The following is a 26,111-nucleotide window of genomic DNA, read 5'->3' on the forward strand; positions in this document are numbered from 1 at the left end:
TGACCCACCCAAGGTCACACAGGAAGTCTGTGGCAGAGCACGGGTCGCCCAAGTCCCAGCCTAGCAGTCTGACTGAGGGACGTCCATGCTGTCAGACTTGCTTCACTTCCCTGGTGCCACTTCACTCCCTGCCGCCCAGAGCTTCTAAAGACAGTTTCATCCAGGGCCATTATCCCTGAGGGGCTCCCAGCTGCCTGAGAAAGCAAAGAGGGTCAGTGAGGGGCATCAGTGTGGCACAAGGAGCTGCCACGAAGAGTCACTCCGGTGCAGGGGGATGAGCTGTATGAACCCCCCTGCTCTCGTCTGATGGGGAGGGTACAACCCCCCCAACCAATGTAAGGATCCTTGACCATAACCCCTCTGTCCTGCTATTTTCAGCCCTGGAGAGCTTCGGGATGTGCAGGGGTGGGGGAGGAAGGGGGCGGGACCCTGCTGCGATGAGATCACTCAAGGAACTTGTTGCACTACAGGTTTGGGGAAGGCTCTGATCAGAACCAGCGGAGGCCAGGAAATCACCTGCAGAGGGGAAGAGTAGAACAAGCAGCTCTTGCTCTTCCTGGCCGTCCAGGCTGAGGGTCTGCTCAGGATGAAGGTGCTTCTGGCCGTACTGCTGGCTGGCCTTGTGTGCGTGGAGCTAGGTAAGATTGCAGGGGCTCCACCTGGATTACTCGGAGTGCAGTGATTTAACTGTGATGTTCCCAGCGTGTGGCTACGCTGGACAAAGGGCTGGACAGCCCAGAGAGAGGGAAGGAGTGTTGTTATGTATTTGACAAATAATCAGGCAAAATGAGAGGAAGGTTTTGGGGAAGGGAAATGGGGGGGCATGTTCCCAGCTGGACAGTTACTGACAGTCGAGAGGGAGGCTCTCCTGCATTGCACTAGGTGCAAGGATTCACATGGGTGTAATGCGACCGCCTCTGGGTGGTGACATCTCACATCCCCTCTATGCTGGTGTAAAGAACGAGCAAGGTAATGGGGCAAGGGAGAATGGGATTCTCCTCTCTGCTCCAGATCCATGACCCACAGCAGAACGGGGAGGGTGAAAGGACTGGGACATGCCGGGAACAGGGGCGGCTCCAGGCCACAGCACGCCAAGCGCATGCTTGGGGCGGGAAGCCGCGGGGGGCGCTGTGCCGGTCACCGGGAGGGTGGCAGGCGGCTCCGGTGGACCTCCCGCAGGCGTGCCTGCGGAGCGTCCGCTGGTCCCGCAGCTCCGGTGGAGCATCTGCAGGCACGCCTGAGGGAGGTCCACCAGAGCCGCGGGACCAGCGGACCCTCCGCAGGCACGTCTGCAGGAGGTCCACCGGAGCCGCGGGACTGGCGACCGGCAGAGCGCCCCCCGTGGTGTGCCGCCGTGCTTGGGGCGGCGAAATGGCTAGAGCCGCCCCTGGCTGGGAAGGAGGCCGTGGAATATTAGGCAGGGATCTGACCTAACACATGTGCTCCACCTAGCCTGTCAGCTAGGGGGGAGGGATAGCTCAGTGGTTTGAGCATTAGCCTGCTAAAGCCAGGGTTGTGAGTTCAATCCTTGAGGAGGCCACTTAGGGATCTGGGGCAAAAATTGGTCCTGCTAGTGAAGGCAGGGGGCTGGACTAGATGACCTTCCAAGGTCCCTTCCAGTTCTAGGAGATTGGTATATCTCCAATTATTACCTTTTTATTACCTTTAGCTAGGTCCTTTATGTGCAGGATGGGTTGCGCTCCGCCTGCTATGTGACTGTGGTGGCAGTCCATAAATCAGGGGGGGCCAGGTGATGGGGAGGGATGTGTCCAGAACTCGGATAGTTAATGCCAACACAAATTTTGGAAAAGGTGTTGGCCCATGGGATTCAGCGTGTAAGCCAATCTCTAGCTAGTGGGGCTAGAATGAGACCTTCACGGGGGAGCTGATCCTACACGTACCTCATATAGCGTTTCCTGGACCTTCCCCTGAAGCATCTGGTTCTGGCAACAGTCAGGGACAGATACTGGCCCCGATGAACCTTGGGAGTGATCCAGTCTTGGTGCGATCCTGTTATATATCCTTGTAGTGTGCAACCCTGGCCATGCTGAGATTTAACAGCCTGCTGGGGGGGGTGGGTTCCTTTGACATCTCTGCTGTGACTTTAATCGTAATCCAGGAGTCTTTCAAGAGTTAACCGCTTGGGGGTTTTCCTGATTCGCACTGTCCTGCCTTTCCTCCCTACCCCTCGATCCTCTCCATCTGCTGCAGCTAACCCAGCCATCTGCTGAACTTCTTATTTCTATACCACGGGACAGCTCCTCAGCTGGGTTAAATAAGCAGAGCTCCATTTACTTCACCAGAGCTACACCGATTTACCCCAGCTGAAGCTCTGCCCCATGTTCTTGTTTCAGCCCCCATCCAGGTAACCTATTCCACATACTTAGTTATTTCCCTCTGGGGTGTCAGAATATTGCTTAATATTAAAATACCATAGATGGTGGACATGATACTAACCCATTTTACAGATGGAAAGATTGAGGCACAGAGAGGGAAGAGTGACTTGTCCTAGATCCTGCAGTGAGACAGGGCATGGCTGGGCCCAGAATCGTGATCCCTTGAATCACTCTCGGGTGTGCAGGCCTGAGCATAGCACAGCCCTTTGTATGCCCTTGTTCTGCTTCTCCGTGGGCTCTTTCCTCACCGTTGGACTGTTCCTTAGTTTTGTAACCTTCCCTTGTGCTTCTTTGGTTCCTTCCACTGCCCCCTCTCCCTGGCAATAATGGCCTTTTGCTCCTCTGGGAAGGATTCATTTGCCAAGGAACATGGGGGCCTGATTCTCTTCTCCTTTAACATGGTGTAAATCGGAAGTAACTCCACTGAAGTCAATGGAGTTACCCTAGTGGAAAACTGGTGTGAGATCCAAATCAGGCCCAACCAAAAATTGCCGGCCAGACCATGCCAGCTACGCTGATTTATACTCGCTGAGTTCGGATCCCACATGTTAACAACCATCTTTGGGGGGGGGGGAAGGAGATGGAGAACTCTATTTCCCTGCACCACCCTTCGCTTGTTATTATGCAAATAAATCTTTGCAGGTCACCTGGGGCACATCAATGCTGCAAAAAAAAAAAAAAAAAAAGCCACATCAGTGAGTCTCAGAGCCTGGGCCAACTGACTCAGGCTCACACAACTCGCACCCTGGGCTACAATTATCAGTGTAGACGTTCCCGCTCGGGTTGGATCTTGGGCTGCAAAACCCAGAGGAGGGGGTGGTTCTCAGAGCCCAAGATCCAGCCCAAGGGAGAACATCTACAGTGCTGTTTTTAGCCCCGTAAAGCACGGATGTGTCTACACTGCAGTTAAAAATCTGCGGCTGGCCCATGCCAGCTGACTTGGGCTCACAGGGCTCGGGCTACAGGACTGTTTAATTGTAGTGTAGATCATAGAATCATAGAATTCAAGATCAGAAGGGACCATTATGATCATCTAGTCTGACCGCCTGCAAGATGCAGGCCACATAAGCCGATCCACCCACTCCTGAACTAATTCTCTCCCTTGACTCTGCTGTTGAATGCTCCAAATCATTATTTAAAGACTTCAAGTAGCAGATAATCCACCAGCAAGCGACCCCTGCCCCATGCTTCGGAGGAAGGCGAAAAACCTCCAGGGCCACAGCCAATCTACGCTGGAGGAAAATTCCTTCCCGACCCCAAATATGGCGATCAGCTGAACCCCGAGCATGCGGGCAAGACTCTCCAGCCAGACCCTCTGGAAAAGGCTAACAATATCCCAACATTGACCCTTTATACTAATTACCAGTGTGGCACGTTATTGACCTATTGACTAAACCCGTTATCCTATCATACCATCCCCTCCATAAACTTATCCAGCTTAGATGTTCCAGCTCGGGCTAAAGCCCGGACTCTAGGACCCTGCGAGGTGGGATCTGGCCCACTGAGCCTAATTTACCACTCCCTGCCACCTTATATTGTCATTCTGACCTGTGCAAAGTAAGTGGAGAGCATCTGCAAATCAAAATGGGACCATTTCATACTCTGCCCTCCCTCTGGCATTTTCATGCTCAGCTCCCCTTGAAATTCAATCGGCACTGAATAGCTAATTGCCTTCGGGTCCTTTGAAAATTCCAGTCGAAATGACTACCCTAGGTATGAGGCTGTGGAGAATTGCCCATACGGAGCACCTGGATCCAAGTAGCAGAGGGGTCCCATGTTAGTCTGGATCTGTAAAGCGACAAAAAGTCCTGTGACACCTTATAGACTAACAGACGTATTGGAGCATGAGCTTTTGTGGATGAATCCCCACTTCATCAGACGCATGTAGTGGAAATTTCCAGAGGCAGGTATATTCTTGCCTGCATATTTATACCTGCCTCTGGAAATTTCCACTACATGCGTCTGACGAAGTGGGTATTCACCCATGAAAGCTCATGCTCCAGTACGTCTGTTAGTCTATAAGGTGCCACAGGACTCAGATTGTTGCTTTTTATGGATCCAAGTAATATATCGTTAGAAACAAAAATCATTTCTTTCTACATTTTCACCAGGAGGTGGCAGTAGAAACATTTGTTGCATTTTAAAACTACTAGACTGATGATGTTTATAAAAAGGACACATAGGAAAGGTTTCAATAGGTCAAAGGTCTTGACTGTGCAAGCAGCTGCTCTTCGCATATTACAAAACAACTGTAACATCATCAGCGGTTTTATACGGCAATAGAATACCTTGATGGGTGCATGTCCTCACTCTGTCCTCAGTAACTCTGGGGCAAATCTGAAATTCACTGGCCCATATTCTGATCTCAGTTACATCAGGGCATTTCTCTCTCTCTCTCTCTCTCTCTCTCTCTCTCACACACACACACACACACACACACACACACACACACACACACACGCTGAAACAAGTTAGTCTAAAAAACAACTAACTACGTAAAATTCTCTTCTGAGCGGAGAGAACGTGCATAGAAAAATTCATCCCAAGAGGAATTTCTTTTGAGAACCCTCTGAGCAAGTGAAAGGGATCCTTGGAGTGGATGCTGGAGCTCAGTGATAGTGGTTGCTATGGTAGGGGTATAACTAAGACTCGTTTTGTTTCTTGTGAACGGCACCTTGAAATGACAGCAACCACTTTGCCCTGGGTGCTGCAGCAGTTTGTTCCAGAAGACACACACGCACACGCGCACACACGCACACACGCTCATGAGAAAACATCCCTTTTGTTCTTTGTTGCTTTTCTTAATCTAAAACCAAAGTCATTTCAGGTGGCTGGAACACGCTTGCTCGTCGTGCGCTGCCACACAGCAGCTCCCAGCACTGGCTCTCGTGTATATAAACAGGCGTGACAGGAACAAGTGTCTGTACTGCTGGGCAAAAATGCTGACCACGCAGGCACCTGATATAACCTCAGAGGTGGCAACTCTACAAGGAAGTAATGAGGATTGCCAGGCAGATGATTCATACTAGATCCCTGCACTTCTCAAGTTGCGGAACCCAAACTAGGAGACTATGGATCTTAGGTCCTTCCAAAATAAAATAACAACAATAATTAATAAGCCAGCTACAGCTTGGGCTTTTAGCTGAGGTGATAGAGGTTCATGCTTTTAGCTCTGAAGATCTGGGTTCAAATACCACTGCACATGGCTGGTTATCAAGGTACCTGAACCTCTGACTTACAATCTCAACATACCCTGCGGGGGAGGGAATCTGGTGTTCTAAACAGCCATTTAGCACAATTGCAGGTTCTCCAAAGCTGACAAAAAAAAAGCAGAGCCACACTCAGCACCTGCTATTTTGTTCCTCTTGACAGCCCAGTCCTTGCGATGCTACACCTGCAAAGAACCGACAGATCTCGCTGCATGCACCTCGGTCAGCAACTGCTCTGAGAACGACACCGCGTGCAGGACAACTGTGCATTCTGTAGACTCTGGTAAGTCTCATCCGATCACAGCAAATACAGTAAACACGGCAAAGGAAATACATCCCTGATGTAACTTGGTTATAACTTCTCACGCACCCTCTTCTCTCTTTTCCTCCTACCCGCTTCCCCAGCCAGTGTGGCATTGCCCCCTACACTGTCTTTGAGGAACCCAGATAGAGAAGTCCAAATTCAAATTTACAGAAGAAGGAGAATAGTCTATTTAACTCTACCCTAGTGGTAAATCACCAGGATCTGGGCTCTCTCTCCTTACTTTGCTTCATCTACATATCAGGGGATCTTACCTCTCTAGTTTGTGGGGATCGGGACTCCCTTTGTTCACTTTGCTTCACAGAAGCTTTGGCCGGCACTGGTCGTTTACAAAGGAGAATAACAATGCGCCGGTGCTAATTTTGCAGTAGCGTCTCCTGAACCCTCTGAATTGATAGTCTGCCCTGTGCCATTACTGGAGAAACTAAATACTGCTCATATGGCTGTTCCCCATCATAATATGCAGTGACTTTTCCCTTAATTTACACGGGCATCAGCTCAGAATCAGGCCCCTGGAGAGGATGGAAATACCAGCTGGTGCCTAGGTCTGAATTCCATGTAATTTTGGCACAGTGACTGTGTCCTCACATGCACGTACAGAACAACTATCAACCTCATGAAGAAACTTGCTAGCTTGCTTCTTGCTTGCTTATATATACACACCTGCCCCTGGAAATTTCCACTGCTTGCATCCGAAGAAGTGGGTATTCACCCACGAAAGCTCATGCTGCAAAACGTCTGTTAGTCTATAAGGTGCCACAGGATTCTTTGCTGCAACTAGCACATTGTGAGTACCACCGGATTACAGATACTAACTAAAGCCAATGAGCCTTTTTCCCACTTGCACTCAGGCTCCTTTGAATATAGTTTGTTTACCCTTTCAAGGCCCCTTTCTAGTTCCAAGGCAGTGTCAAGTGGCCTTAGCATAAAGGAGAACCTAAATCTATATACCTCCCTTCACCATTTCTCTCTCCCCGGTTTTTCCTAATCCATCCATTATAGGTTACCCCTTTTTCGGGAACATCACCGTCTCCAAATCCTGTGCTAAGACGTGCACACCCTCCGACCCGGATGGAATCGGGGAGTCCCACCCCGACTCGTGCTGTCACACCGACCTGTGCAATACCGGCGGCGTGCCAGGGCTGACAGCCGATGCCATGGCAATCACAGCTGCCGCTCTCTGGACCCTCCTGAGGGTCATGCTGTAGCGCAGCGGGGTCTCAGGCAGAAGTCCTCCTGGCCAAGCTGCCCAGCGCGTGGAACCGTTAGACACTTGAGGGAGATATTTCTCCAGTTAACTGTGGCTTCTTCGATCGATGCCGGGAATTTAATGGACCAATGGAGATCAAACCCACCCAGCTTTGAAATCCTGGGCAGTGCTCTGCTCCCAGCTGCTAATCAAGGGGACATGTTGCTTCAGCATTGACTACATCCTGCCGCTGCACCCCTCCAGGGATGGGGACATGGAAGAGACGTGGCCGTTCTGCATAGCAGGAGTTGTCAGGCGACAGGGACTGTGGGGGGGTGGGCACTGTTCTGTGCAGGGGAGTGGGGCAAGAACAGGACAGGGCCATGGCAGGCAGGTCAAAGAACTACCCAAACTCAACCCTCAGCTAAAGCCTGTTTTCTTGTGCAGGGGATCCAGCATTTAACCCCAATCCTGCCACATTTGATTCCTTCCTCGCAGCTCCCAAGCACTGCAGTCACCCATCTTCCTGTCCCTAAATAGCTTAACGTAGCGATTCCCTGTTCTCTGGGGGCGTCAATTTCCACTTCCCATTTTCTCAGCACGCTTTTATTTTGAACCCCAGGAGGACTGTTTTCAAGTGCTGCTTAGGACAATGAGCGAAAGGAGCTTGAGGGCTCATCTGAGAGTTCCTCTAGGCTGCACATCCCGCTGCCCAGCTCAAGAGAGAGGCCCCGAGTTGGAAGGGCAGGGGGGGGTTGTGCAGATCAGAAACGAGGGGCAGTAGCAGAGCTGCAGGTGCAGCTAGTAGGGAACCTGCCTGCCCGTTGCCTGATGTGAACTAGTGGTCTCAGGCCTTTACTTTCAATTGCACTAAAATCCAGACAAGTTGGCTTCAAACACCTGCCTCCACCCCCACCCCCACCCCCAAATAAATAAAAGGGAAATGTATTACTGGGCCACATCCAGTCTTCATAGTCCATTGAAGCATGTCCTCTGCTGAGGATCTGACCCCGCTGAGGATCTGGCCCCCGACTCTTGAGAAATGTTTCTAAGGCACATTTGCCCCACCTCTGCGGTAAAACTGGATCCAGCGTGACCGGATCCCGTTCGGAAACGGCTTGCCAGGGATTCCTAGCTCTGTCCCGTCTAGGGAGGAGAATTTGAACTGTGCTTCACTCTCATTCCCATGACAAAGACTTTGGCGTGTGAGCCGCCCCGCTGAAACCAACTCGGGGCCTCTCTCCTCACGTAAATCAGGGAAGGAGGTCTGGGCAGCAGGCCTGAATTCCAGTTATAAATGTTTCACTTTGACCAGCCTTTCCTCTGTGTTACCTTCCCATGTGGGGTAAGATCCAGCTTCGCAACCATGAACTCTGGCACATGGAAACTGACCAGAAACCTGATGGGCAAGATGTCTGCTCTATACTCTGCTGCACGCTGCCTCTAGCTGGTCCTTGCACTCGGCCTGGTACGGGCCCTTGTGGGGGGGCCCAGCACGAGCTTGTGGCGAGGGCAGAGGACTTGCCCTCTCATCATGGCTCTGCCACTGACTCCGTGTGCCACCCTGTTCAAGTCATGGGTTCATTGCTCCGTGCCTCAGTCTCCCCAGCTGTAACATAAAGACAGCTTCGTTGATACAGCTTTGTAAAGTGCTTTGAGATCTAGGGGTGAAAAATGCTGATTATTGCCATTAGAGGAGGCACGCTGCCTCAGGCAGAGCAAGGTCTTGTCCTTGGGTTACTGCTGCCCTTCCATTTTAGACTGGTAGGCCCCTTCCTTCCCATACCTCTGAGAGTCTGAACTCTAAATGCCAGAGCAGACCAACCTCACCATTATTCTTTTTTAAAAGAAGGTCCCGATTTCCCCTTTCTACACTGTAAAGACTGGAGTTCAGCATTATCTCTCTGGTCTTTTGATGCAGATCCCAAGCCAGAAGTGGTGACATGAGCAGAGCTGAATTCTCCACATTGTATTGTCTGAACATGTAAAGTTATTTGCCACAGTCTATACGAGGGGGAAGCTAGCAGGGGCCCTGAACTCCCAATGGGGTTATTGTTCAGGCTGGCAGGCCTGTGGAAGGATCCAACAAGCAAAGTCACATTCACCAGCTCTGCAACCTGTTCCTGTACAGTTCCAAACCATTGCCCAGGGACCGCCTGCCCCCCTCCAATGGGGAACAACAATCTGAGCACAGGCAACTAAAATTTGATAATGGGCATTTCAATCTAGCAGACAAAGATTGAACAAGATCCAATGGCTGGGACTTGAAGCTAGACAAATTCAGACTTGGCAATAAGGTGCAAATTTTTAGGGGGGGGGGGGGGTAATTACAGAGGGTAATTGGAACCATTTACCAAGAGTCGTGCTTGATTCTGAATCACTGGCAATTTTTCAATCAAGATTGGGCTTTTAAAAAAAAATTCTGAAAAATCTGCTTTAGTTCAAAAATTCAGGGAAGTCTTATGGCCTGTCTTAGGCAGGAAGTCTGTTGTAACCAATGGGCCTACAAATTCACCCTCATTGTGAGCGCTGCTGTAAAAAGTAAGTGAACGTTTCGAAGATGTCACAACAACAACAACCCATATTGCTGAGAAAAGGCACAAAAAGACTGAACTAGTCCAAACAAAAAGGCCGACCAATAGAACTCAGGGGCTGTGTTAAGCTCATGCCTGGTAAACTATAGGAATTGAGGAGCAAAAATTAATAAACCAAAATTGGTATGTTAGATATTAGGCCGAATTGGTGGACAAAATAACATAGGGACGGGCTATTCCACCCATCACTGCCTTTTGGGGTCCTTAAGAAAGAGACTTAGGGGAGAAAAACTGGCTACTGGCGTGAACTTTGCCACCCCCACATCTCCTGAAAGATGTCCTGGCCAGATGGCCAGATGTCCTGGAGAGAGGGTGCCAGATGACATTACCACCGCTACCGGCTTCCACTAAATCCTGAATAACACCTGGGATGTGAGACTTTGTCCCTGCCCTCCCACACCTTGTGCTTTTCCTTCCCTGCCTTGTTTTTTTCTTGTTTCTATCCTTCTCTTTTTTCCTTCTGGCTTAGCTAGCCGAGATGGCATATTTTGCAGCACTTCTGTAAGCCTCTGACTCGAAACAAGCGGCTAAAAGCACTGCCCTAAACAGCCCAATGCTGGCACGAGTTTGCCAGGTCTCAGAGCGGCTGATCAGCCCCTGTGCTGGGCCTGTTTGTCAGCATTGAGGTTGCATGTGATAGTTACCACCAGAGACAGAAGCTACATTGTCTCTCTTTGCTGTTCTTTTCTCTCCTCTTTTGTGTGTGTTGGTCTTGTTTTGTCTTCTAGGAAATGAGATTGGATTTTAACAACAGCTCCCCGCCCATCTCTTCCCCGCTCTCCCCAATCACATCTTGATAACATCAAAATACTGTCAGACAAGGGGGATTTTCCTTCTAAAAGCTCTCTCCCGCTAAAGGAAAAAGGGATGCAGTTAAAAGCCTGACTTAATGCTTTCCATGTCAAATGCTTGAACTTTTTCTTTCTTTTCTGTGACTTTAATAAAAAAGTTAAACAAAAATTCAGTGGTGGGTTTGCCATGGTACTAAGCAGGCTGAGGTCTCTGTGTACTAAACCTAGCCCTTGCTGAACATTGTTGGGTTATGTTAAGATCTGTGGCCCAAACATGCCATGTAAGTGAATGCAGCAGATCAGACTCCATCCCAGGGCTCCCTTCCAGCTTTATACTCTCAGCCAGCCACTCTGCAGAGGGAGCCTGGCTCAGGAAGCCCAAGTCACTGGGCAAGCTCTGGAAAGGTGACTTCGTCTAAGGCTCTGTCTACACTTGCAGAGTTTTTGGGCTGTCAGTTTCACCGGTGACAGTGAACCGGTGAGAGAAAAGCGCTGGTTTGTGTACTCACTTACTTCCTCCGGCCTCGGAGAGTGTTTACATTTGCAGCACTGCCATCCCTGCTGAGAGCGGAGCACTGAGGGCAGCTATCCCACAGAGCAGCTCTCTCCATTTTGAGGATGGGTCTTGTGAGAAGGGGGGGGGGGGCGATGATCATGGCACATCCTGGGTCCCTGCACAGCCTCCTCTCCCCAAACACTGATCAGCTCCAGCAGCTCAGCATTGCTCCAAGCAAGGGATCCTTTGCTTCGTGGAGCAGCCATTGTCACCTGGCCAGATGATAAGTGAGCACTTGCAAAGAAAACAGGAAGGGGAGTTTTAAAGTTCCCAGGGCTTTACAGAGAGAAGGGTGGACGTCTGTTTACCTGGCCTCAGAGCAGCAGAGCTGCTGGCCAGAGTGGCCACCTAGGCACTGTGAGATATCCTGCAGAGGCTAAAAGCTCTGCAAACAGGAAGAGCGTGTCTTCACTTGCACATGGCCGCAACAGTATCACCAGTAAGAGCCTTAAGCCTCTTGTGCAGGTGGTTTTCTTTTTGCCGGGAAACTTCGGAGTGAGACGCTCCCAGGGGTTTTGCACCAAAAAGGGACTTTTCCCGCTTCAAATGGCAAGCGTAGACATGTCCTAAGGATCCTGGCTGAATCATGTGCCCAGACGGGTTGGCTGTAGCCCGCAAGCTGCCTCTGGAGATCCTGAGCACAGTCTGGGAAGGAGGGGAGCGGCTCCTGCAGCGCTCCCAAGCACCTGAGCGAGGCTGGGAGAGGACTGGGCAGGGAGCCAGAGTTGCAGTAACCAGAGAGAAGCCGGGGCAGGGCGGAGGCGGAGGCTGCACACGCTGGGGCAGGGGGATGCAATACACGGAGACCAGCGTGGCCAGAAGGGCAGGGCCGGCTTTAGGCCAATTCAACCAATTCCCCCGAATCGGGCCCCGCGCCTAAGAGGGCCCCGCACACAAGCCCTGACAGTGCGCTGTACCGGGGTGGCCCAGCTTCCCCAGGGGGCAATTTAAAGGGCCTGGGGCTCCCAGCAGGGACTGGAGCCTCAGGCCCTTTAAATTGCCACCAGAGCCCCACTGCTAGAGCTCTGGGGGCTATTTAAAAGTCTGGGGCTCCTTGCTTCTACTGCCCCAGCCCTTTAAATAGCCCCTGGAACCCCCCTGCTTTGCCACGGCTCCGGTGGCTATTTAAAGGGCTGGGGCTGTAGAAGCAGGGGAGCCCCAGGCCCTTTAAATAGCCCCGGGCTGCTGCTGCTGCTACCCTGGTGGGGAGGGAGGAGGAGGCACCAGGGTGGGCGGTACCCCTGTACCCGCACCCCTGCCTGCACCCAGCGCCGCACTCCCTGCCCTGCCTGCAGCCAGCCCCTGCCCGCACCAGCCCCGCACCTCCTGCCCTGTCTCCAGACAACCCCTGCCGCACGCCCCTGCCTGAAGCCAGCCAGTCCCGCACTCCTCTGTGTCCAGCGCTGCCAACCCTTGCCACACCCCCCTGCAGCCCTACCTGAAGCCAGTCAGCCCACCCCACACACCCCTGCCTCCAGCCAGCCCCACACCCCTTGCCCTGCTTGCAGCCAGACCCTACCTCCAGTCAGCCCCTGCCCTGCCTCCAGCCAGCCCCATGTCCACTGCTGCCCTGCAGTTCCCAGGGCAGTAACCCTGCTTCAATGAGGGGGGGCAGGGAGCAGCTGGGACCCACACATGGGCACACCCTAGGGTGTCCAGAGAGCAAATGTGAAAAATTGGAACAGGGGTGGGGGGTAACAGGAGCCTATATAAGAAAAAGAACCCCAAATCGGGACTGTCCCTATAAAATCTGGACATCTGGACACCCTAGCACACCCCAGGAGTGGCGGGATCCACACACATGAAACGGAGCTCAGTTCTAGTTCAGGCTCATCTTTTTAAAAAAGAACTTTAGGTCTGGTTAACGTACATCTGTATTTTCCCAGACATGTCCAGCTTTTTGGTTCTTAAATTGCCATCCGGGAGGAATTTTTTAAAATACGGACATATGGTAACCCTATTGGTACAAAAAATACATACTGTGGCACATCCCTTAAAGCAGAACTTTTTACAGGGAACCGGTTGCTAAGAAATGAAAGGCTTTTTTTTACATGTTTTTTTTTTTTAGTCATCCCTGCCGGGGCCCCGCCAAAAATGTTCGAATTGGGCCCCGCACTTCCTAAAGCCGGCCCTGCAGAAGGGGACAGCGGGGCTTGCGCTATTCCTCGTGCACTGAGACGCTCGGGCTGCCCGCAGCAGCCAGGAGGAAGGGCGGGGTGGGGCGAGATGCCGGCTCCAGCGCGGGCCCATATTGCTCGCGGGGGCAGCAGAGGGCGCCGGGCAAAGGGGCGGCGCTGGGGGGCGGATTGAATGGGGCCTTGCGGAGCAGGAAGGGGAGGGGAGGAAGCAGCCGCGGCTCGGCGCCGGAACAAAGGGCGGGGGCGGGCAGCTTCTCGGCCCCTCCCCTTCCCGGCTCCACGGATGCTGCCGGGAGGCGGGAGGCGGCGGCACCCGGGCATCCCCCCGCTCCCTTCGCTGCGGCGATGCTGCTGCTGCTGCTGGGCGCGGGGGCCGCGCTGTTCTGCCTGCTGGACGCCTGGTACCTGCTGCGCCTGCCCCTGGCCGTGCTGCACGCCCGCTGGCTGCAGCCCCGGCAGCGGGACGTGCTGCAGGAGCAGAGCTGGCCGGGCCTGGTGCTGCCCTCGGACCTGGACTGGCTGCTGCACATGAACAACGCCCGCTACCTGCGCGAGGCCGACCTGGCGCGCTGCGCCCACCTGGCGCGCTGCGGCATCTTCGACGCCCTGCGCGCCCTGGGGGGCAGCCTGGTGCTGGCCGCCTCCTGCGCCCGCCACCGCCGCCCGCTGCGCCTCTTCGAGCGCTTCGCCGTGCGCACCCGCCTGCTGGGCTGGGACGCCCGCGCCTTCTACCTGGAGCAGCGGTTCGTGAGCCCCCGCCAGGGCTTCGTGTGCGCCCTGCTGCTCTGCCGCCTGCACGTGGTGGGCAGCAGCCCCGGGCGTCTGGTGCAGCACCTGGGCCACAGACAGGTGAGGCCGCAACTGGCCCCTCGGGGGCAGGATAAACGGGCTGAGGGGGGTGAACAGCGCCCCGGGGAATCGGGTACCGCGGGCGGCACAACCCCCCCGGGAACGATGATGGCCAGAGAGCAGCTCCGGCCAAGAATTAGGAAGAGTAGGAGCATTGCCAGTGATTATTCCCCACTATTCGGCCACATCTAGAGTATTGTGTCCAGTTTGGGGCCCCCCATTGCAGCAAGGATGTGGACAAACTGGAAATAGTCCAGCGGAGGGCAACGAAAATGACCAGGGGGCTGGGGCCAGGGCCGGCACCAGTGCAGGAAGCAGGTGCTTGGGGTGGCCCATGGAAGGGGGCGGCACTTCTGGGTCTTCAGCGGCAATTCGGCCGCGGGTCCCTCAGTCCCTCTCGGAGGGAAGGACCAGCTGCCAAATTGCTGCCAAAGAAAGAAGCGGCGCGGTAGAGCTGCTGCCGAAGTGCCACCAATCGCGGCTTTATCTTTTTTTTTTTTTTCCTTTGCCGCTTGGGGAGGCAAAAAAGCTGGAGCCGGCCCTGGCTGGGGCACATGACGTATGAGGAGAGGCTGAGGGAACTGGGATTGTTTAGTCTGCAGAAGAGAAGAGTGAGGGGGGATTTGATAGCTGCCTTCAATTACCTGAAGGGGGTTCCAAAGAGGATGGAGCTCTGCTGTTGTCAGTGGTGGCAGGTGACAAAACAAGGAGCAATGGTCTCAAGTTGCAGTGGGGGAGGTCTAGGTTGGATATTAGGAAACACTATTTCACTGGGAGGGTGGTGAAGCACTGGAATGGGTTACCTAGTGTCATGGCTGAGGATGTTAGGGAGATTCCCAAACCTGGGCTGGCTTTTGTAGGTGACAAATCTGAGGAACTGTCACAGATTGAAGTGTCACTAGAGGAGCTTTTGGAATTAATTGATAAACTCAACATTAACAAGTCATCGGGACCAGCTGGCATTCACCCAAGAGTTCTGAAAGAACTCAAATGTAAAGTTGCAGAACTATTAACTAAGGTTTGTAACCTGTCCTTTAAATCGGCTTCGGTACCCAATGACTGGAAGTTAGCTAATGTAACACCAATATTTAAAAAGGGCTCTAGAGGTGATCCTGTCAATTACAGACCAGTAAGTCTCATATCAGTACCGGGCAAATTAGTCGAAACAATAGTTAAAAATAAAATTGTCAGACACATAGAAAAACATAAACTGTTGAGTAATAGTCAACATGGTTTCTGTAAAGGGAAATCATGTTTTACTAATCTATTAGAGTTCTTTGAAGGGGTCAACAAACATGTGTCCCTCACTAAAGGCTTTTACGTAAATTAAGCTGTCATGGGATAAAAGGGAAGGTCCTTTCATGGATTGAGAACTGGTTAAAAGACAGGGAACAAAGGGTAGGAATTAATGGTAAATTCTCAGAATGGAGAGGGGTAACTAGTGGTGTTCCCCAAGGGTCAGTCCGAGGACCAGTCCTATTCAATTTATTCATAAATGATCTGGAGAAAGGGGTAAACAGTGAGCGGTCAAAGTTTGCAGATGATACTAAACTACTCAAGATCGTTAAGACCAAAGCAGACTGTGAAGAACTTCAAAAAGATCTCACAAAACTAAGTGATTGGGCAACAAAATGGCAAATGACATTTAATGTGGATAAATGTAAAGTAATGCACATTGAAAGAAATAACCCCAACTATACATACAATATGATGGGGGCTAATATAGCTACAATGAGTCAGGAAAAAGATCTTGGAGTCATCATGGATAGTTCGCTGAAGATGTCCACACAGTGTGCAGAGGCGGTCAAAAAAGCAAACAGGATGTTAGGAATCATTAAAAAGGGGATAGAGAATAAGAGTGAGACTATATTATTGCTCTTATATAAATCCATGGTATGCCCACATCTCGAATACTGTGTACAGATGTGGTCTCCTCACCTCAAAAAAGATATTCTAGCACTAGAAAAGGTTCAGAAAAGGGCAATTAAAATGATTAGGGGTTTGGAGAGGGTCCCATATGAGGAAAGATTAAAGAGGCTAAGACTCTTCAGTGTGGAAAAGAGGAGACTAAGGGGGGATATGATAGAGGTATATAAAATCATGAGTGATGTGAAGAAAGTGGATAAGGAAGAGTTATTTACTTATTCCCATAATACAAGAACTAGGGGTCACCAAATGAAATTAATAGGCAGCAGGTTTAAAACAAATAAAAGGAAGTTCTTCACGCAGCGCACAGTCAACTTGTGGAACTCCTTACATGAGGACGCTGTGAAAGCTAGGACTATAACAGCGTTTAAAAGAGAACTGGATAAATTCATGGTGATTAAGTCCATAAAAGCTATTAGCCAGGATGGGTAAGGAATGGTGTCCCTAGTCTCTGTTTGTCAGAGGATGGAGATGGATGGCAGGAGAGAGATCACTTGATCATTGCCTGCTAGGTTCACTCCCTCTGGGGCACCTGGCATTGGCCACTGTCGGTAGACAGGATACTGGGCTAGATGGTCCTTTGGTCTGACCCGGTACGGCCGTTCTTATGTGGTGGAATCTCCTTCCTTAGAGATTTTTAAGGCCCGGCTTGACAAAGCCCTGGCTGGGATGATTTAGTTGGGGTTGTTCCTGCTTTGAGCCGGGGGTTGGACTAGATACCCCCTGAGGTCCCTTCCAACCCTAATCTTCTATGATTCTATTCTTAGAAAAGGCAGGCACAGTGACACAGCAAGGAAAAGCCCCTTCTGCCCCAGGGGCACCTGTTCCACACACACATCCCTGCAACGAACACCCCCCTCCCCCGGAATAGTACATTGGCTATGGGAAAGGGTGCAGCCAGCACGAGGCTCCCCCAGGCCCAGTGGTACCACAGTCTGACAGGGCAGACACCAAGCAATGCGTCTACACTCAGAGTACTGGCATCCTGGGCAAGGTTCCACTCTGGCGCTGAGTCTTGGTGCTCCTGGCCCTTTTTGGTGCCCGTGGACTTCCCCCAACAAACCCTCCTGGTGCCCCCTTCGGCCGCTCTCTGCAAACCCACATGGAGCCCCCACCGCCCCACTTAGCTGGCCACAGCCTCCCTCCTTATTCCCAATGCAAGGTCACAAACCCCAGAGCTCTGGGCAACAGCGATACTGGGTCCGGCTCCAGTTTGTTTCCTCCCTGGCACGGTGCTCGTCCTGGCTCCACCTGCTCGGTCCCTCCCAAGCTGGTTTTCAGCTGCTTCACTGTGTGAGGGTCTGCTTGCTGTAGCCCTCATCATTGGAGCTACAATCACACACACCCTGTCCTCTCCCTCTCCACACCCCTGGAACAGCCAGCCTTTCCTCTGCCTCAGGACAAGGTTTTAAAGGGGTCAGGCTCTCCAAACCCCAGGGAGGTGCCATTGTTTATTATTTGTGTTGTAGTGGCACCTCAGACGCCTAGTTGTGTACCGGGACCCCTTCCGCTAGGCGCCGCACAAACAACACAAAGGCAGCCCCAGTTGCAATGAGTCTGCACTCCACTCATGGCCCATTCGTTCAGAAAAGCCTGTTAAAAATAATCCTCCCCTGTAGAAATAATGCCCATGATCTGTAGCCCTTGTGTATTTTGCTTCTGCAGGATGTTGACGGCCAGTCCCTAGCACTGCTGCGTTATCAATTGGAACCTCCTTCCTTGGGTTTCATTATTCCCAGCTATGATCATTTGTTATCTGAGATTGATTACAGTCTGGTAGGTGCTCATGGTGCTTTAGAGACCCAGGGCCATGCCCCAGAGGGCATGCAGTGTAAAGGCCCCATCTTGCCAAGCTGTTATTCAGATGAGCAGGTGTGTCCATCTGCTCTCCAGTCAGACTGGTGTGAATCATGTCACCTTGAGACGATCATTGTCTCTTGCATGCTTACAGATTGGGTACAAAACGTGCCTTCCAGTATGACTGGTCGGTAGCCTGTGACGGGTTGGATCACTGATTTCCTCAGATCACCCCATCTTGAGGCTTACCCTTCCCCACAGGGGAATGAGCAGGGGGTCATCCTCCCATTCTCATAGCTGGGGATATTGGGTGGGAGTGGGAGAAGTGGAAAACTGCTGGATGCTCATTGCCATCTGTGCTGGAACCTTGTGTCTCTACCTGTGTGCCAGGGACCACTCCAGTGGAGCTGCGGTGTTGACTTTACCTTGTCTTCCCCCCAGGCCCTTGTCCTCCTCTCCCGAAGGCTCCCACAGTGCTCATAAGGAACAGCTAATGTAGCTTCAGGAGTCATTAACTTCCCTTGGGGCTGGGGGGATGGGCTGCTGTCCTTCCCCATCTCCACTGGGGCCCAGCCGCTTCCACACATGTGTCTACTTCTCCCTTTCCCCTGCATAGGAAGGGCCGCCTGTGCCGTCAGAGGACTTTCTCCATGTGTCCGTCTCAAGGAACGAATGCCCATATGGCCCATGAGCTGGGGAAGAGATCAGAATGACAAGAGGTTACTGCAGTGTCCCAACCATGAGGGAGCAATTATCCCTTAGATTAGCAGGGAAAGGTGGGGAGGGGTAGCTCAGTGGTTTGAGCATTGGCCTGCTAACCCCAGGGTGTTGTGAGTTCAAATCCTTGAGGGGGCCATTTAGGGATCTGGGGCAAAAATCTGTCAGTGACAGTACTTTGTCCTCCTGTGCAGGCAGGGGACTCAACTTAAAAGTCCTTTCCAGCTCTATGAGATAAGTATACCTCCATATAATAAAAAACATACAATAAAGGTGTCACTCAGGAAAGCCAGAGGCCAGGACAGAGCCCCCCCAATTCCATGAGCATTCATGGTCTACCATACACTTTTTATACCCAAATGTGGCCCTCAGGCCAAAAAGTTTGCCCACCCCGTGCTATGGCATCACCTTTTCCAGGGCTTAGTGCTGCTTTCCAACACTGCGCATGAACAATGCCCGCTACCTACACAAGGCCAACATAGACTCATTCGTGTCCCGCTGCAGGATGTTCCAACCCCTCAGCCCCTTACAGGGCAGCACCGTGCTGGGTGCCTCCTGCTCCCTTCCCCGCCACCCCATGCTCCTCCTTAAGCACTTTGCCGTATGCACCCACCTGCTGGACTGGGACGCCTATGCCTTCTCCCTGGAGCAGCACTTCATCAGCGCCCACCACGGCTTTGTCTGCGTCGTGCTCTCTGCTCACACCCTGTGATTAGCAGCACCCCTGCCAGGGGAAGGTAAAGCCAGGTACATCCGGGGGGTCTTGAAAGCCAGCAAGGTGCAGTGTGGTCATAGGGCTAATCCGTCAAAAGAAGACAGGAAATATCTGGGCACCAAAGCATGGTATGAGTAATACAGCAGCCAGGATAGCCAGTCAGCTCCAGCTGCAAGCATGGAGGGAAGCTGGCACAGTGGGTTGCATGCTTACCTGGGACTAAGGAAAACCTGGGCTCAAGTCCCTGCTCTGGCATGGGCTCCTTGTGTCACTCAGTCTCTCTGTGTCTCAGTTCCCCATCTGTACAATGGGGATATTAGCACTGTCCTAACTCACAGGTGTAAGGGGAAGAGGAAATATATTAAAGGTTGTAAGAAGCTCAGATACCATGTTAACAGGGGGGCTGTTGACTGCTCTTGGGGCATTCTCTCTGGGGGTCTGAACTGATCCCTTACAATTAGACTAGTGCATAGTCTCAATTTAGGTTGGTTCATCAGCCCTCAAACTCTAGCATTCGCAGTCTTCTTCTGTCTCTTTGTCAGTTTCTTAGAGGCAGCCTGGATTGGGGCTGTTGCAGGTCTTTTCCTCTCTGTTCTCCCTCCTTTAGAGCTGGGCTTGTTTCTTTAGGGATCGCAGCTGTGGGTGCCTGCCTCCAGGACTGGCTATTCTGGCAGCTGGGCGAGGATGTGTTCAGTCTGATTGCCTGGGAGCAGGGAAAGCCTTCCCTGCCATTCTGCCTATGCTCAGCATGGGGTTTGTAAACCCCATTGCAGGGCCAGATAAATACCTACGGTAGATGTATGGACAGTTAGTTAAGTGAGAATTGGGCTGTCTGTAAATGCATACGGTGGGTCTGACTCGCTGCCCTATCGCCTTCAGTCAGTGATGGAAAAGTGGAGGAATGCAGTGATCAGCTGGGACTAGGGTGACCGGACAGCAAGTGTGAAAAATCGGGATGGGGGTGGGGGATAATAGGCACCTATGTAAGACAAAGCCCCAAATATCGGGACTGTTTCTATAAAATCAGGACATCTGATCACTCTGTTTGGGACCCATGTGTTCTGTATTGTGGTGGATTCTTTTTTAATGGTATATCAGTCCAGAAGTTTCTCCCGTGCTGCTGCGTGAAAGACCTGGGCAAACAACCAAGGGGACTGACTACCTGACTGTATAGGGGAAGGAGTCGATCCTGTGCAAAGTGCTGCCCAGATGCACACAGTGAATAACAGAGAAAGAAGAATTTCTCACTGATGTCTCAGTTCCAGGAATCTTGGCTGTTGCTTTGCAACAAGAGTAGGGACATATTTACAGATGAGTGTGATTTTTTTTTCTGTTTAGTTTTTTCAATCTGACAACATTCCTGTTAAAGAAAAAATAATTTTCACCCTTACAGAAATGTGTAGAGGGTTTACATAAGAACATAAGAACATAAGAAAGGCCGTACCGGGTCAGACCAAAGGTCCATCTAGCCCAGTATCTGTCTACCGACAGTGGCCAATGCCAGGTGAACAGGCAATGATCAAGTGATCTCTCTCCTGCCATCCATCTCCATCCTCTGACGAACAGAGGGCTAGGACACCATTCTTACCCATCCTGGCTAATAGCCATTTATGGACTTAGCCACCATGAATTTATCCAGTCCCTTTAAACATTGTTATAGTCCTAGCCTTCACAACCTCCTCAGGTAAGGAATTGAAGAACTTCCTTTTATTTGTTTTAAACCTGCTGCCTATTAATTTCATTTGGTGACCCCTAGTTCTTGTATTATGGGAATAAGTAAATAACTTTTCTTATTTAACTTTCTAACGTTTAGAGCAGGTGTCTCAAAATGGGGGTCGTGACCCCCTCAGGGGGGTCACAAGGTTATTACATGGGTGGGGTCACAAGCTGTCAGCCTCCACCCCCAAGCCCCACTTTGCCTCCAGCATTTATAATAGTGTTAAACACACAAAAAGTGTTTTTAATTTAAAAGGGGGGGGGTCACACTCATAAGTTTGCTATGTGAAGGGGGTCACCAGGACAAAAGTTTGAGAAACACTGGTTTAGAGAATACTCATCTTTCCTTAAAAATTTAAGGAATTTAAGCCAGTTTCACAGTGTTAATAGGCTACGGTTCTCCATAAAATCCTGTTGTTTTTTATGTGAATTTACGTATAAACTTATTCAGTTGTTGTAGAATCATATTGGTTTAATCCCTATTCAATTGCAAAGGACTTTTCTATAAGAGAAATGTTTCAGTTATTGCCTTTTTTGTGCTTTTAAAGGTAGATGAAGGGGATTTATTAGTAATGGGTTAATAGAAAAATGACATAAGCTTAGTATCACTCTGCTAGTGAGAGAAAAATCGTACCAGATCTTCAGCTGGTGTAAACGAGCATTGAAGTCAGTATTCACCAGCTGAAGATGTTGATAGCTCGGTGTGGTGCTGACAGAAACAACAGACCAAAACTGCCAAGCTTGGGTGTCCCAAGTCAGACCCTAGAATCTGAATTCAGCCCCTTGAACAGAAGTGAGCTGACTCTCCGCGATGCTGGGTTTTTGTAGCTCCCCCTGACCATCAGTCGGAGCTGTCTGAGCTCAGCACCTCTGAAAACCAGACCCCTTATGCTTTGAAAAATTCTGGCCCATAGCACTAGGCACCGGAGGCTACTGAACTCACTTCTGTCCATGGCACTGTGCCCAGAATGGACTATTGCAATAGGACTAAAGCCATGTGGTAGCTGCAGCTCCTACCATGTGCAGCAGCCTACACCCTGGCAAAGAAAGGCTGTGAAACGCTGCCCGTGTTTCTTGAGGCCCAGCAGTAGATGCAGGCTGAGAAGGGCTGGATTCCGGAGACGCTCACGGTAGGTGGAGCTGTGTAACCCAGAGAACACATCTGTATGTTGTAACTAGAGCTGCAATCACTGGTAAGGAGAGGAAAGCAGACCTAGCTTGGGAGTTGGAAAGTTAAGAAACACGAGCAGCAAGTAGAAAATAGGTAAGATTTTTAGCCCTGGAGTGTTCTTTTGTTAAAGAACTTATTTCAGTCTTACAGGGCGCAAAATCAGAGTGGTCTGGATATACTAGTCCTTGATACTTAGTCCTGCCATGAGTGCAGGGGACTGGCCTAGATGACCTCTCGAGGTCCCTTCCAGTCCTATCATTCTATGATATCCAAAATCTTGAGGGAAACATAATGGACAGAAAGGGGAGTGGTGCATGTTGCTGAGCTGAGGCTGATTTTGGGATCCACTGAGTTATCTTGTATGTGACGCTGGCAGGGAATCTGTAAAACTTGGACCCTGAACCAATCTATCCTGCCTCTGTTTCCTCCAGGTGGACTCCCCCGAACTTCCAGAGGAGGTGCAGCATTGGATCAGCTACAACGAAGCCAGCAGCCAGAAGCTAAGAGCTGAAAGCGGCCTAGGAATCAATACCAAGGATGAGTAACCAGACATTGTTTTCCCCTGCCCGTCTTTCTCCAGACTGCAATAGACCTGTGCTCCAAACAGACCCAAGTGCTGCATTCTCATCAGCTTTCCTGCTCATGCCGCTGCGGATAAGAGACTGATCCGGATTGCCGTCAGCTTGCTAGACGAAAACGGCAAACGGCTGGCTAGGAAAGGACCCCCCAGAAACCCCATTACGTTGGTTAAAGCCCTCTCTGATCTCAGTGGCACGCTGAGCTCTGTGGTGGCAAGGTAGCACCTAGAGCCCTGCACAGTGGGGAGTGGCACCTTTTGGTCTTTAGAAGGGAGTTTGCTTTCACTAAAAAATTTATTTCCAGAGACTGGTAACATCAGGAAAACAAAACTTTGGTGCAGCCCAACCTGCAGGGGATCTGGGGCATCAGCACAGCTGACATCCTCCCCCTCCCCAGGAATTTGAAACATCCACCCCCACTGGCTGATGTGCTGATGCCTCCACTGTTCCCACAATCCTTTGCAGTAGCCCTGCCTCCACACGCCTTCAGTCATTAACACTAGCACTATTTAAAAAACCCTGACCCCAGCCGCATATTCATTAATAACAACCCTATCCTAGGATTTGTCTGGAAGGAAATACATCAGTGCCATGGCAGGGAGGCTAACTTGGTGTTTGCTAGTAAATAAGGCATCACCACATACATATGTTGTCTCCATCTTTAGATAGAATGAATATGATCACCAGGGTTATTCCGAGCATATTTGGGAGAAGTAGGTTAGGACCAGGAGCCTCCTGCGTTCCCCTCATGGCTGTACCACTGAATTACTGTGTGACCAATCTCTCTGTGTCCTGGATTAGTCAGCTGTGAAAGGGAGATGCTACCTCCCTACCTCCCAGGGGTTGGGGTGAGAACTACCGTAATTCACTGATGTGCTTTGAAGAGGAAAAGCACAGCGCATGTGCTAAAGTATCCCCTGGCCCTGCTTTTCTTATCTCTGTAGCTGCAAATGGGTTGTGCCGGTGTCTTGAAATCCTGACCTACACAAAGTCCTAGGAGTGCTGGTTCAAGGTGCTAGCTAAGAGCTTTCCTGATGCCTTCTAATAGGTCCTAGTGTAGACAAAGCAGTGTATATGGCACATGTTAATATCTACACTAGACTATTAGAATGTGTCATGTCTTAGCTAATAACAAACCTTGAAATCCTAGTCGAGACGAAGCCTTTGAGCATCTGCACTTGGGAAAACCGGGACTGTAACACTCCACTGGGAGTGTAGTTGTAAACAGGATTCAGATCAGGGTTAGAGGACGCAGCGGTAAATACATTGGAGCCCATTCAGTGCTACAGTCTCCCTTTATTGGTACACACCATTGGAGGGGCAGGAAAAACACAAATGGTCCCAGCGTAGACATGACCCAGGTGTTGCAACCTGCTTTAGAGCAGGGCTCAGGGAATTCAGGTCCCCTTTGCCCATGTAACCAAACAGGGCAATTTTCTTTGTGATTGTTGGATATTTGATTGTATTTATATTTGGAACAGTTCTCGTTATGTACTTTGTAAATGGAAGATTGCTGTATATTACGTGAACATTTTCCTCTAATGAGCACTTTACACCAAGACTGTATTGAGGGAACATGTTTTGAAGTGTGGCTAACCTGTGAATTTGTGCACGTGTTCTGTAATCTAAATACTAGAGCCTCCTGCAGTGGTCTGAACCCAGACAGTGAGATAGCTGTGAATTGTCTCTGAATGTATATTTATTGCCTCTTCTAATGGTTTTCTTGACTTGCAGCTACTACTTACTGGAACTGCTTAGCCACAGTATCTTAACATTTACTTGAAGACATCAAAGGATTCTAAATGTGATGAAATCCTGAGAGAAACTTTGTTTTTTAAAGGAATAAATGGATCCATTTGCACCGCAATCTAGCAATGCTGTCAGGCATATGCTTAACTTTAAGCAGGTGGAGGCTACTCAGTGTCCTTACAATTAAGCATATGCTTAAGTACTTGGCTAGAACAAGGCTTTGGGGTATAAACATTAACCAGACACTGTCAGATGATGGAGAGAGAATCATATGGGTGTAGGACGGGAAGGGCTCTCAATAGGTCATCTCGTCCGGTCCCCTGCACACAAACCAGGACTAAGTAATAACCCGCCCCTCCCTGACAGACGTTTGTCTGAGCTGCTCTTAAAAACCTCCAGTGATGGAGATCTCATCCCCTCCCTAGAGTTGGAGGAACTCCACCAGGCAGTGAAAAAACCAATCCAGTAAAGACAACTGGTGGCCACAGCAGACAGAATCTCACTTAGTCTTTCCTGCAGTTGCACCTGACGGTGCCACATTTTAAATACAAAGAACCAAAACCCTAAGCCTGTCCCCTGCCAGCAGGGAAGTAAGAGAGGGGAGTTGCTGCTGTTGTGACTCTGTGGAGGTGTCACACTGGTGGCAGATGCCAAGCTTGGAACGTACATAGGTAGGCGAGAACTTACCTTTGGGCTGGATCCTGCAAGTTGTTGGGAACTCTGGCCCCGATTCTGCAAAGCTTTAAGCACATGCTTAGCTCGAGGCATGTGAGTGTCCCCATTGAATTGTGTGAGAGGGACAAAGCACAGAATGCCAGCCCCCTACCACAGATGGGGACCAACTTGAGAATCTATCTCTGCCTTTCCCCACTGCCGTGAGCCTGTCCCTGAAACCAAGCACTGCTCGAGCCTGTTAGCAGCACAGCTAACAACTTCATAGATCACTGACAGCTCTGCCAACCTGAAGTATTCAGGAGCATGAGTCAGGCCCCAAAGAGGGAGGATGCTCTTGGTTCACATTTCCGGGCTTTCCTTTACAATCATAAGGGTGAGAAACTTTTTTTTTTTTTATGAAATCTGAGATTCGCACGTACTGAGCTGACCCAGAGAGCTGGGCCTTTGAGCATGAAACTCGCTATTGCAAGACTTGCGATAAAGTATCAAGACTTGACAATGCTGCATGTTTAACCAACTGTCCTTTTAATCCACCCAGCCTCACTCTGTGACCCATTGTCATATGCAGAGGGAATTACCACCCCATCCCTTATTACTAATCACTGTCTGAAAGTCCCTTGTGTTGCACAGGTGTCATTCAGAAAGTCACGCACCTCCCTGCAGCAATACATATGGGAACAGACTGCGAATACCAGTGATGACTGAACCTGATGATACTGGGAACAAAAATTGCTCCCTATCATGTGTGGCAAAGCATCTTTTTCACCACGTCAGCCTCTGCCTTTCTTCTGCTTTTGGGACCACAGGGGCCTGGAGTAAATCAGTCCTACGCTGGAGGTTTTTAGTTCTTCTCTTTGGTTTATTTACAACATTGACAAGGCAGTCCTGAGTTGATCTCTTATGGAAGAAAACCCACAATGCAAAAGAAACATATTTCCTTGTGCCCACCAGAACGTTGGTGCTGGGTTCTGGTCCCCAGCTGTTCCCCAAACAGAAGTAAACTCAGTGTTTTCCTGAGAGGGA

At 50.6% G+C, this 26,111-nt stretch overlaps 2 protein-coding genes across 2 annotated transcripts; both read left to right on the top strand.

Annotated features, from left to right (window-relative positions):
• The first annotated feature begins 488 nt into the window (after positions 1-488).
• LOC120396681 (ly6/PLAUR domain-containing protein 2-like) lies at positions 489-7,726 on the top strand. Its single transcript, XM_039521714.1, has 3 exons — positions 489-638; positions 5,769-5,888; positions 6,930-7,726. The coding sequence occupies exons 1-3, from the start codon at positions 587-589 to the stop codon at positions 7,133-7,135; spliced, it is 378 nt and encodes a 125-aa protein (XP_039377648.1). The 5' UTR covers positions 489-586; the 3' UTR covers positions 7,136-7,726.
• A 5,752-nt stretch (positions 7,727-13,478) lies between these two features.
• THEM6 (thioesterase superfamily member 6) lies at positions 13,479-24,635 on the top strand. Its single transcript, XM_039521339.1, is given in 3 exon segments — positions 13,479-13,523; positions 13,526-14,044; positions 22,518-24,635. Coding segments are annotated over 3 exon segments (678 nt in total). The 3' UTR covers positions 22,632-24,635.
• The last annotated feature ends 1,476 nt before the right edge of the window (positions 24,636-26,111 follow it).

The sequence above is a fragment of the Mauremys reevesii genome, linkage group 2, assembly GCF_016161935.1.
Source record: "Mauremys reevesii isolate NIE-2019 linkage group 2, ASM1616193v1, whole genome shotgun sequence".
NCBI classification, from domain to species: Eukaryota; Metazoa; Chordata; order Testudines; family Geoemydidae; genus Mauremys; species Mauremys reevesii.